Consider the following 12165-nt stretch of genomic DNA (forward strand, 5'->3'; position numbering starts at 1 on the left):
TAAAAAAACAGAATTTTAATTAACTAATAATTTAAACAGCCACGTGTGGCTGATGACTGCTGTATCAGATCGTATGTCTCTGTTGTGTCTTGGATGAGTTTTATTTGTTTTCTGTCAGTTCATTTGTTTAACAAACAAAGAGTGTGTGTTGGACGCTGTACTGGAGTCTAAAGCAAGGTCACGGGCCCCACGCGGATAACCTCAATGCAAAGTGGAAATGCAGAAAGTTTGGGCAGAGGCCCAGATGACGTTTTCTGGGTCACAGAAGGGTTGGAGGAGGGGACCAAACAGTGCTACTCAAGGGAATTGTCAGATCCTGAGGTAGATGAATCCGTCTGCTGACAAGTCCTCCTGGAAAGCGGGACCACACGGGGCGGCCCCTGGAGGCGCAGGGCAGGCGGAACCGGCTGTTTTCAGACAGGCTCACGTACCTCCTCTATACCCACCGTGCCTGTGTTCTCATCAGTAAAACAGAATTAGTGATGGTACATGCCTCTCAGGGCAGCTTGAGGATTAAAGGAGATACTTGTGCAAAGCCTTTAGCACACAGAAGCGTCTAGAACAAACACACACACAAACTCTTAACTCTTAATTATTATGAGAACTTGGCCCCCTCGTCTGGAGGGCCTGGTGAGGCTTAGGGACCCTCAGAGGGACCCAGCCTATGTCAGCCCTGCCCTGGCCTCTGTTTCTCCACCGGGGAGGGGCCTTCCTGTCGTGCCTCACCTACACGCCGGGGCTGGGCTGAGTCGTGGGAACCCATCAACGGGGAAGGACTCTGTCGGGTCCCAGGGAATCGGGGTGAGGGTGGGGGCGGGGATTGCACATTTCATGCAGGTCTGACGAGGTTTCTGTTGAAGTTTTGCCCCAAATCTTGCAAACCAGCAGCACATCTCGGATTTCTACTTGGGGCCGTAAAAGAGGCACCTGCCACCTGTGTTGGCATCAAGTCAGCTGTGCCCTGACGGCCCTGGTGCCACCTCGTGGGCCCGTTGTATCAGTCTGTGGCCCCAGGAGTCCAATTTAGCCGCGAGTCAGAGCAAGGGGAAAGAGGGACCCATTTACAGGAGGTGGAGGCTTCACGTCTGTTAGGCAGTGCTGCTTGCAGTCCGGGTGACATAGCTGGGCAGGAGGCAGACTGGGCGCCCTGGGAGTGAGCGGAAGCCCAGAGAAGTTCTGCTGTTGCTTAGCGCCCCTTCAGCACTCTCAGGAGATGAGCTCCTCGCTTCTTTCACCCAGCTGTGTGGGTCTTATCTCAGCCTCCTTTACTCTGGCCCTCCTACCACAGGACCTTTGCACATGCTGCCCTGGCTCTCTAGAATCCTTTTCCCTTTCCCCTTCACGTGCTGAACTCTCCTCCATCTAGGCCTCACCTCCTCCTGACTACATTAAACATCCATGGGATAAGCCCTCCCAACTACCAGCTTCCCCTGCTCTCAACACTGGTCTCGGTTATGCTCTTACATTACTCGAGGGGTATCTGATTCCTGTGTCTTGTCCCCGCTGGACTAGAAGGTCTGCAAGGGCAGAGGCTGGGCAGGACTTCATTCACCATTATATCTACAGCATGTAGCTTAGTTCCCACTGCCTGGAATGTTCTTCCCTCAGGTTCAGGCAGGGCTGGCTCCTTCCCAGAACTCAGGTCTCAGTTCGAAGGTCCCCTGGGCACCCCCACCCCTGCCTGAATTCAACCCCCCTCCCACCAGCCACAAAGAGACCGTGACCCCCTGAGCTGACAGCTGTGCTCTGGCATCTGAAAATGAGAGCACCCTGGGAGGGGTGAGGCGGGCGAGCTACTGATGCTAAGGGAGGGGTCCCTGGTCAGATGTTTTCCTCCTGGGAACAGGGAGCGCAGGCTCCCTGGCTTTTCCAGCAGGACAGAGGCGCCCTGNGTCAGAGGAGCCTGGGGTTGGGAGGCAGATGACCGAGTCTGAGTCCCTGCCTTGGAAATTCTTAGCTTCATGGAGCTGGCTGAGCCCCTCAGCCTTCCCAGCCTCAGTTTCCCCATCTCCGAAATGGGTGGGTAATCTCTTCTCCCAAAGAGGCTGTTGGGAAAATTAAAGGAGAACACACGCAGAGAAAGGCTACTATGAATAAAGCGCTGTGCAGTAGTATTTATTGTTACAGTGTTAACATTCACTCTTGGGAAGACATCGGGCCACGACTAGCAACTCAGAGGCCGGGGGCATCATTTCCGTTCATGGACACCTTTTCCCTTTGCAGCCGCAAACTCCGTGTTAGGAAATTCTTCTCCCCCAGCCAGCGTCGGCGGTAACGGGGCCTTCAGAAGTTGACATGTCCCACCGGGTCTCTTCCTCGCCGCTCACCCGCCAGGAGCCCGTTGGAGCCTCGACGAACAGCGTAGAAGAGAGGGGGCCAGAGCACGTGGGCTTTGATGGGAAGGGGTGGGTGCGGCTTGGAGCTCTGGAGGGTCAGGGCGCCCCCGCAGTGGACACGGAGTCACGTGCTGCCACATCTTCCCCTTCTGCCGCGTGCAGCCCCGTTTAGTGCCCTCGCGGTCTGGGGTCACTGTTCGGGGGCCCCTCTGTGCTGCCTGGGGGTGTCGAGGGCCTTCCCCTTCTCTTCATCAGTCCAGGTTTTCATGCGGCCTCTCCCGGCCTCCTGCAGCCTGGGCCCCAGTGGGTGGGTGACTGTGATGCTGACAGACAGACAGACAGACAGACTTCCAGGAGGAAGGTTCTGCCCGGCTAAGGACAAAGGGGCCTTTCAGAGGTGTCTGAGGTCAGAAAGCTGAGTCCACTGGGCAGGTGCCTATTTTTTTTTTTTTTAAGTTTATTTATTTTGAGAAAGAGAGAAGAAGGGAGGGAGAGAGAGAGAAACAGACAGACGGACAGAAAGCAGGGGAGGGGCAGGGAGAGGAGAGAGAATTCCAAGCAGGCTCCGTGCTGTCGGCATAGAGCCTCATGCAGGGCTCCATCCCACGACCGCGAGATCATGACTTGAGCCCAAACTAAGAGCTAGACGCTTAACGACTGAGCCACCCAGGCTCCCGGGGCAGGTGTCTTCTCATGGCCCTGGTCCTCAGCTTCTGGGAGAGATCTGGGGCACCTCTGCCGGCTCTGCTTCTCCCCAGCCTCTGGCACCAACCACCCCTTTTTAGGGGGCAGCCCCCATGGGTACAGATGATGCCACTCAAAGAAGCACATTCAGACTGCCCCAGGTCCAGAAGCCACATCACCCTCCACGACCACGCAGTTCAGGAGCTTTGGACAGGATGAGGCAGGTCCCCGTTCCGCAGGGGGCCACCCTGCCTGCTTTAGTCACTTAGCCCCCAGAATCTCTCTGCTAAGTCTTTCTGCACCCGCTGTCCTGCCCACCCGGAGGCAGGGTTGACACTTGGGATTTTTCCAGCAGACAAAGCTGCACCTGACTAGTCTGTGTGTGGAAGTTGTTCATTTATCAACCGACCTGTCCTCGTGTTGAAAAGCCCATTCCGAACGCCCACCTGGCTGCCAAGGACTGGAGCATCGGGTAGGAGAGAATGTGCTATTAAGGTACCATTTGGGCTGAAAGGGGCTTCCGAGGTTGTCTGCATCGGCCCAGGCCTGCTGGCCCAAGGCTGCACGTTTTTGGGCAATGCCATCCCCGAACTGTCACCAGGGGGATGGATTGGGGGAGGGAAATGTAAGCCTCCTTTCCCACAACTCCGGTGGACGTTGGCTTCAAATAATCGGAGCTGCACACAGGCGCCTGGGTGCCATCCTTGCCCACCCAGGGGAAGAATTTCCTGCCTGGTTTGCTGCTTCCCAAGAGGCGGATCCTGGGGTTCTGGGTCACTCAGCCTGGATGCTGGCGTGGGAGTGACCTATGGCATCAGGTCAGAAGGGGTTTTACTACTTCCCCCTCCGGGCTGCAGGCTGCAGCTTCAGGCCCCAGGTGTGGCCGAATGTCACGAAGATACTGGAGTTTGGAACCTCAGCAAAGCCACCTTAGATACGAGACCCTCATCCCTCAGGACACCGAATCGGAAATGTGACCCTAGAAGGCTAAACATCAGATGAACGGAGGGCCACCTGCCTGTCCGCGGGGTAGGCGCTTGGTTTCCATGGACAAGTGAAGCTGTGCTTATCTTGAGATCAGAGAGGAAACCATGCTCTTCGGCACTGGGGAGGAGTCATTGTCAAGTTCATCGGGCCTCAGTTTAGGCTTTTCCCATGAGAGGAAATAGTTCATTGGGTTGAAGAATGTGTGCTTTGACGGTTCCTGGAGGTTGACAGCCATTCATGTCTTGGAAATTCAGACCTCTCTTTGACTCTAGTGTGAAAGGCTTCCATGGTGGTCGAGCATTGTGGTCCTAAACAACTGATTCGCTTTGACAATCAAAGTGTCAGTAGAATTCCAGTGCATTCTGTCCCTCCCAAATCATCACTCAGTGCTGTGGTCAACAGACTCAAGCCTGAACACTTGGATCAGACTGGTTTTCAAGGGCTCTGTCTGTGGACTTTTTTCCCTCCCCTCTCTTTTTGGTCAAGCCCTACTGGGGGCTCTAGAGTCTGAACATTAAGCACTCCTTTCCTCCTTTTGCGCATTGTTCCAGCCAGAACGCCATCGGAGAGAGAAACAGTTCAATGTCAGTCCTGTGCCGTCAGTGGGAAATCCGAGGTCCCGTCTGTCCCCGTTCCTTTCCACCTGTCTGTCTCCTGAGAGGTTACAAAGCGTGTTACAGACATTAGCAAGTGTTAATTCTCACGGTATCCCTGGGGAGGAAGCGGGAAGTGTTGTAGATGAGGATGCTGAGGCACAGAGAGGTGAGGCCCCTGGGAAGAAGCCACAGAGGAAAACAGTGGCAGAGTCGGGAGAAGGGCGGGGGCGTCTCTCCACCACGTTGACGGCTTTGCTCTGTAAGATTCAGCTCAAGGAGGGCGTTGGTGACGCGCCTCTGCTTTAGGTGACGGAGACATCACAGCACAGGTTGGTTGGGTTACATGACAAGCATTTCTCTGCCCCCAATCCCAAACCCACTGTCCAGCTTGGTCGTCATGAATCCAAGTCAATCTCCTGGATCTTAGATACCCTCTGTCCTGATGACAGGAAATCTGTGATTAGTGGAAACGCTGCTGCTAAGCCCCGCCCCCGCGCGGATCACTTGCCTCCCTCCCTGGGGTGTAGCCGCTGTGGGGGAAGGCGAGTAGCTCTTGTACATGTCCTCCCCCACGTGACACGTGGCTGTTAGGGTGGGAGGGCATGGCCGCCCCGTTTTGCATTCTCCCAAGAGAGAGAGTCAGGGAGCCAAACCCGAAGCCGAGTTCTCGGTTATGGGGGATGCAGGTGCTGGACCCAAGAGCCCCCCCAGGCTGGCTGGGAAGGGCCCACGAGCCGTCGGGTCCTGCCCATGTGCTGGCCCCTGGCACTGCCCGTGCTGGGCGCTGTGTGTCCGGCTGGAGTCCCACCTGCGCTTCCTCGGAGGGTACTTGCGGCAGCTCAGTTCAAGGCTCCGGGGACCAGCTGGCCTGCTCAGGGGCTGACAGTCCCTCTGAGGTGGGGCCTGGGGATAGAGAGGCGGGGCGGGGNGTCCTTCCCCTGAGCAGGAAGGTCTGCAAGCCGCTCAAGGCGCAGGCTGGTGCCCTCTTGTTCCTGAGCTCCTGCCTGAAACTGCGACAGTCTGCCGGGATTTTCCCCGGGGGAGGAGCATCTTTGCCTGCGGCCACTATGTACAGTGGTGACAGCATCTGGTACCCTTCCTCCGTGGCTGTGACTGTGTCGGAGCCGGTGGGGCGTCCGTCCCTTACACATTGGTGACCTCGAGGCCGTTGTAGCCTTCCAGACGGCACTGCTCTGGCCTGCCCTGGGGGTCATCGTCTCCACAGTCTTCGTTTTGAAGAGAGCCATAGTCATCATGAAAATCGGGGTCTTTGCTGCTAAAGCCCCTTCCTATCTTCCCCAGGGGCAGCTGAGAAGAGAGAAATGAAAGGTCAGAGAAAAAAAAGGAATGGAGTGTTTTGGGATCTGGAAAATGGGGGGAGGGTCCCCCATTCTAACGACTGTTAGACCTTAAGCAAGTTGTCTAGCCTCTCTGTGTGCTTCCTGCTGTTCAACCCTAGGCAAGAGCTTTGTGTTCCCAACGGAGGGAACTGGTTGGTTGCCAAGGGTGAGGACAAATATAGTCTGATTGTCCTCAAATGTCTCCCACCTCCCTCCTCAGCAGGAGGAGAATGGAGGATGGGTTTAATAGGAGAGGAGGGAATGTCTGAGCATGGGCGTGAAGTCTGACCGCATTCCCAAGTCGGGAAGAAATATTCTAGCACCTCCTGGTGCGGCAGAAAGGGTATGCATTACGGAGACTCATAGCTAGGGGCTGGATCCCTGCTTTGCCACTTCCCAGCTGTGTGACCTTGGATGAGTCACCTGCCCTCTCTGAGCCTCAGTTTTCTCAGCTTCAGGGTGGGAATAGCAGTTCTTTTCTCCCAGAGCTGTCACAAAGAGTAGAAATCGGATCTGTGAAGCACACAGCAAGGTGTTGGCAAAGGGCAGTAGCTATTATTACCTTCCGCAGCAGCCCCTCAGTGTATATTTATCTCTTATTTTGAATGAATCTCTATTATAATCATCCTCATGGTGCTTTGTAGCTATTTATTTCCTCGACTGCCTTTGTTTCTAGTCTAGTGTTTCTCGACCTTTAGTTCAATGTTGCCAACTTTATTTTATTTATTTATTTTAAATTTGTTAATTTTTTAAAATATTTATTGATTTTTGAGAGACAGAGAGCAAGCTGGGGAAGAGCAGAGAGAGAGGGAGACCCAGAATCTGAAGCAGGCTCCAGGCTCTGAGCTGTCAGCACAGAGCCCGATGTGGGGCTCGAACTCATGGACTGTGAAATTGTGACCTGAGCCGAAGTCGGACGCTCAACCGACTGAGCCACTCAGGCGCCCCAATGTTGCCAACTTTAAAAAAGAGCCATTCAGACATTTTCCTTCTAATCCCACTGCTACCATGAAATCCTCACACCACAGAATTCTCACACAGGGCAGAAACTCTCTGTGTTTCTGCTCATGTATCGTGTATACACCTGTGCTTGATACATAAAGAGTGAGGTTTTTGCCCCTCCCCGCCAGACCCATTTCCACCCCGTTCTACACTGAGAGCACCGTAAGAGTAAGGGAGGGAATTTATTCACGCTTGGCCCCATTCATGCTCAGGCTGGTGCCGAAAACACAATGCGCATCCAAAACGTGTTTGCTGAATGAATGGAAGAATTCTTGGACTATCCACTTCTGCCATCTGTGTCTACACACACTTCCGTTTAGGAATCTGGGTCAGTCTGAGCCTATGTGAACTGATCCAAACCGCACATGCTTCCATACACCAGAGGCCGATCTGCCGCTCCCGGTCAGATCGTTGGAGTTCAGGAGCTAATCAGTGGCTCTCAGAGTCTGGGGTGCATGGACCCCACTGGTTTCCCCTCACCCCAGAGGCCCTTGGTTTTAGGAGGCCCAGGTGGGGGGCGCCTGGGTGGCTTAGTCGGTTAAGTGTCCGACTCTTGATTTTGGTTCAGGTCATGATTTCATGGTTGGTGAGTTTGAGCCCCGCATCGGGTTCTGAGCTGAGAGCACAGAGCCTGCTTGGGATCCTCTGTCTCTTTCTCTCTCTGCCTCTGCCCACACATGCTTTCTCTCTCTCTCTCTCTCTCAATAAATAAATAAACATTTAGGAGGCCTGGGTGGGTCCCAGAATCTGCCTGTTAAGCAACTGCTGGTGATTCTGAGGCAGGCGGGTGAGACCTGTGCTTTGAGCTGCCGCTCTGAGCCTTGGGGGGTGGGTGGGGGTGGGGGCCGCTTAAGCATCACACAGGTCAGTTGAAGGTGACTTCCTCTTTTCTGTCTGTATCTGTGACCTGGCCCATCGGTCCCCCTCCACAAGCGAAGAGAGGAGTTAGGAGGGGGCATCACGGGTCTGGATGACAAAAAGACCCTCCCCTGGCTGCAGGACTCACTGGTGAAGGCATCAAGCCACTTACCCGGCCAGTCTTGTACTTGATGCCGCCGCTGTTCTCCTCCTTCCCGGCCCGGGTGATGCTGGAGGCCCTCCCGGGGGGTGTTCCGAAACGCTCAGCCTCCCGGATGCCTGAGGAGCTGGGGAGAGACACGTCCTGCGTCAGCAGTGGGGGACCCCGTCAGCCACCATCACCCAGAGACACACACACTCTCACGGGTGACGATGACCGGGACAGCTGCAATTTACTGCGTTCCTTCTGTGTGCCACCCAGTGCTAAGCACTTTACGAGTGAATCTGAAGCATCAGGAAAATTTGCCCCACCATGCACTTGAGATCTGTGTCTCCCCCACCCCACTTCACAGTGACTTGTTGACTGAAGTGACCCTGGTACGCCCTTCTGTGTGTTAAAGCGCTGAAGGCTTCTGTCAGAATAGGATCTGGCAAACTGCACCTGCTGGCTGATTCTGCAAATAAAGTTTTATTGGAAGACAGTTATGTCCATTAGTTTACATGCTGTCTAAGCCTGCTTTCTTGCTCTAAGAACAGAGTTGTATGCTTTTTTAAATGTTTAGTTTATTTTTGAGAGAGAGGCAGAGCATGAACAGGGGAGGGGCCGAGAGAGAGGGAGACACAGAATCGGAAGCAGGCTCCAGGCTCTGAGCTGTCGGCACAGAGCCCGACGTGGGGCTCGAACTCTGTCCACTGATTTATTTCTCGGGATCTGTAACTCACAGAGGACTGACACAGAGTTGGGGCTAGACAGGGGTTTATCAGGAGAAGCAGGATGTGCGTGTCAGAGCAGATGCCGCCAGATGGTGCCAGACACTGCTCGCTCGGTGTGTGCCTCGTCACGGCGACAGGAGGCAGCTGGGAGGAAGATGTCATGCTGGGACTTAGTAACTCTGTGAACGTGCCCCCCTGGAGTCAGGCGAGGGAGCTAATGTTCCCCGACTCCATGGCCACACGCCGTGGATGGGGTGGCCACAATCTCCCGATGCACTCTGAGCCTCCTGGCCCCTCCTATCTACGTGGTCGCAGGGCCTCTGGGGATGCTAGGGGTGGGGGCAGGGGCTCGTCAGCACCCCCGTACACTTCCCCGCATGGTGGAAGGGCACTGGGTCCTGGGTGGGAGATGCTGGCGTGGCCACTGGCTACTCTTATGGAAGTCACTGTACTTCTCCGAAGCTAGTTTTCTTACCCAGAAGATGGAGTGACAATCAGGGGCACCTGGGTGGCACAGTCAGTTAAGTGTCCAACTCTGGATTTCAACTCAGGTCATGATCTCCAGGTTTGTGAGTTTGATTCCTGAGTCGGGCTCTGTGCTGACAGCTCAGAGCCTGCTCAGGATTCTGTCTCCTTCTCTCTCTACCCCTCCCCTCCTTGCTCTCTACCTCTCTCTCAAAATAAATAAAAAATAAACTTAAAAAATGGGACAATGATCCCTTGTCATTCAGCTTCCTCCTTGTGGACGAGGATCAGACAAAATAAGGGATGAGACAGAACTTTGCTGATGATAACTTACGTCACCTGGTCCCCACGAGTCTTGGGTTCAATCTGGGACGGAGTCTCAGGTTAGTCCTTGGTAGCTATTCAATGGTCAGGGATGTTTCTTTTAATTTTAATTTTTTTTTTTTACATTATCTGTTAGTTTATTTATCAAGAGAAACTATTGCATAACCCAACATTCATGTCTCATAGTTCAGGAACACAGGTTAGTGACAAACTTCCATGGAACTCAACCCAAAGAAATTCTTTACACTCCAAAATCACTTTGCACTCTGAAAGTTACCAGCCTTCCTCATCTCCTCAAAATCTTTCATGGAATCATAATTTCTGTAGAAATCTGCATATGCCTTCTTTCTGGTTTGGCCACAGCAAACTTATAGAAAGCTGCAACCCCCAGGGACACAGCGAATGCTCCAACAATATGAAATCGCAGGCGCTTGGCCAGAAGGCCTCGCATCTGAGGTTTCATCAAAGCACCGGAAGTCATGGTAGTTATTCTCCTCAACGCCAACCTCAAACCCAACGTCCTTCCTGATTCAGAAATGGACCTAATTTTAATTTTTAAATGTTTATTTTTGAGAGAGAGAGAGAGTGCACGAGCAGGCGAAGAGCAGAGGGAGAGAGAGAAAGAGCGAGCGAGGGAGATACAGAATCTGAAGCAGGCTCCAGGCTCTGAGCTGTCAGCACAGAGCCCGACTCGGGGCTTGAACTCACAAACCGTGAGATCGTGACTTGAGCTGAAATCAGTCACTTAACCGACCGAGCCACCCAGGCACTCAAATGTTTCTCCATTTGAATCCTCCTACCCCATCAGACTATTCCAGAAGGACACATCCCAAAGGGCCAGCACCACGTGCCCTGCCCCCTCTCTCTCCGGAAGGCTAAAGTCAGCGCAGAAGGACAGAGGGAGGGAGGGCAGTGGGCAGGGCAGCTTCATGCTTGGGCCACCGCAGAGGTGCCCCGGGGCAAAGCCTGAGGATCTTGGTTACTACAAACCCATCAGAACGTCCCACACATCTCACCCTGTGCCCGGGGGGTCACGTCTCCACCAGTGTCTGGCTTAGCTGGGGACTCTGGCACCAGCAGGCAGTGCTCTCTAGAATTTCTTAGAAACTCATGAAGTTCTGCTTCCCCCGAGCTGGCTGAAGTCTCTTCCCCTGGCCTGTGGCATGTTCTCAGCAAAGGGTTCCCAAATGCCACGCGGAGACCCGATGCACGGGCCACCAACAGGAAGCCACGGGCCACGTGCACGGGCACGGGCCACACGTAAGGAAGCAGCACTATGCAGAGGTGACAGCAGGGAGGCGGGCCCGGGGTCTGGGCTGCAGCTCAGACCCCTCGCCCAAAAAATAAGGAGGAAGAGCCTACTTTCCTCTTCCTTATCCTGATACCAGAAAGACTGCTTTCGTCCCATTCTTGAAAAATTTATTTAATGTTTATTTATTTTTTGAGAGAGAGAGAGAGACAGCGTGAGCAGGGGAGGGGCAGAGAGAGAGGGAGTCACAGGCTCTGAAACAGGCTCCAGGCTCTGAGCTGTCATTCAGCACAGACCCCGACGCGGGGCTCGAACCCACGAACCGCGAGATCATGACCTGAGCCGAAGTCGGACACTTAACCGACTGAGCGCCCCAGGCGCCCCACTTTCATCTCATTCTTAAGGGAGTCCTTGGCCTGTCAACAGCATGGAACCCACCCTATTTGTGTCCCACCAGAAACTTCCCCAGTTCCCTGTTCCCCAAATCTTGGATAGTCCTCTAAATCCACCTGTTACCCAGGAGTGGTCAAGGGTTTAATCAGACACACAAATGGCTGCTAATGTTTAGCTGGTGCCGCCCCTTCAGGCCTCAGCATGTATTAAGGCCATTACAGGTCACAGTGCTCCAGAAGGGAGGTCAGGGAAGGTGACAATTCGTAGGAGAAAACCCTTTTTCCCGCACCTGTTGATTTGTGGCTCATGGAACACAGTTCTTGTCAAACTTTGGTCTCCATGGAACTATCTCAAGGTGCTCAAACTGTGGATTCCTCGGCTTTGCCGGCAGACAGTGGCCCTGCAGCTCTGAGTTAGGGCCAGGGATCTGCATTTCACAAGGGTGCCGATGATTTTGTTGTGGGGGCCCATGGATCACACTTTGAGAACTGCTTGAGTGTTAGCCTGCTGATGGGGAAGGGCACCTCAGGACTTCTGGACTCTTGCTACTAATATACAGCTCCCTCCCCCGCTCCCCCGAGCCTCAGCGTCTCCACCTGCATAACACGGGGTGTGGCCCAGCTGCTTCCTGGGCCTTCATGTGGTTTGGGGGTTCAGCACTCAGGGTTCGGACTCAGAGAGTCTCCGATTCAAATCTGAGCTCAGGGGCGCCTGGGTGGCTCAGTCGGTTGAGCGTACGACGTCGGCTCAGGTCATGATCTTCCAGTCTGAGTTCAAGCCCCACGCTGGGCTCTGTGCTGACAGTTCAGAGCTGGAGCCTGCTTCCGATTCTGTGCCTCCCTCTCTCTCTCCTCCTCCCTCACTTGTGCGCTCTCTCTCTCTCTCAAAAATAAATAAACTTCAAAAACAGTTTAAAAAATATATAGGGGCGCCTGGGTGGCTTAGTCGGTTGAGCGTCCGACTTTCGCTTGGGTCATGATCTCGCGGTTCGTGGGTTCGAGCCCCGCGTCGGGCTCTGTGCTGACTGCCAGCTCAGAGCCTGGAGCCTGTTTCAGTCT

General features: G+C 54.1%; 1 protein-coding gene across 1 annotated transcript in view; it reads right to left on the bottom strand.

The window, feature by feature from the left end:
- Window positions 1-2775: 2775 nt before the first annotated feature.
- The window catches only part of KAZN (kazrin, periplakin interacting protein), a 308786-nt gene continuing 299396 nt past the window's right edge, over window positions 2776-12165 (bottom strand). Inside the window, exons 14-15 of the mRNA XM_077775559.1 lie at window positions 7976-8090; window positions 2776-5911 (exon numbers count right to left, since the gene is read on the bottom strand). Of these exons, the coding sequence (XP_077631685.1) occupies window positions 5747-5911; window positions 7976-8090 (280 nt within the window). The 3' untranslated portion in view covers window positions 2776-5746. The remainder of the gene's footprint in view (window positions 5912-7975; window positions 8091-12165) is intronic.

The sequence above is a fragment of the Crocuta crocuta genome, unplaced genomic scaffold (assembly GCF_008692635.1).
Source record: "Crocuta crocuta isolate KB4526 unplaced genomic scaffold, BGI_CrCroc_1.0 scaffold127, whole genome shotgun sequence".
NCBI classification, from domain to species: Eukaryota; Metazoa; Chordata; class Mammalia; order Carnivora; family Hyaenidae; genus Crocuta; species Crocuta crocuta.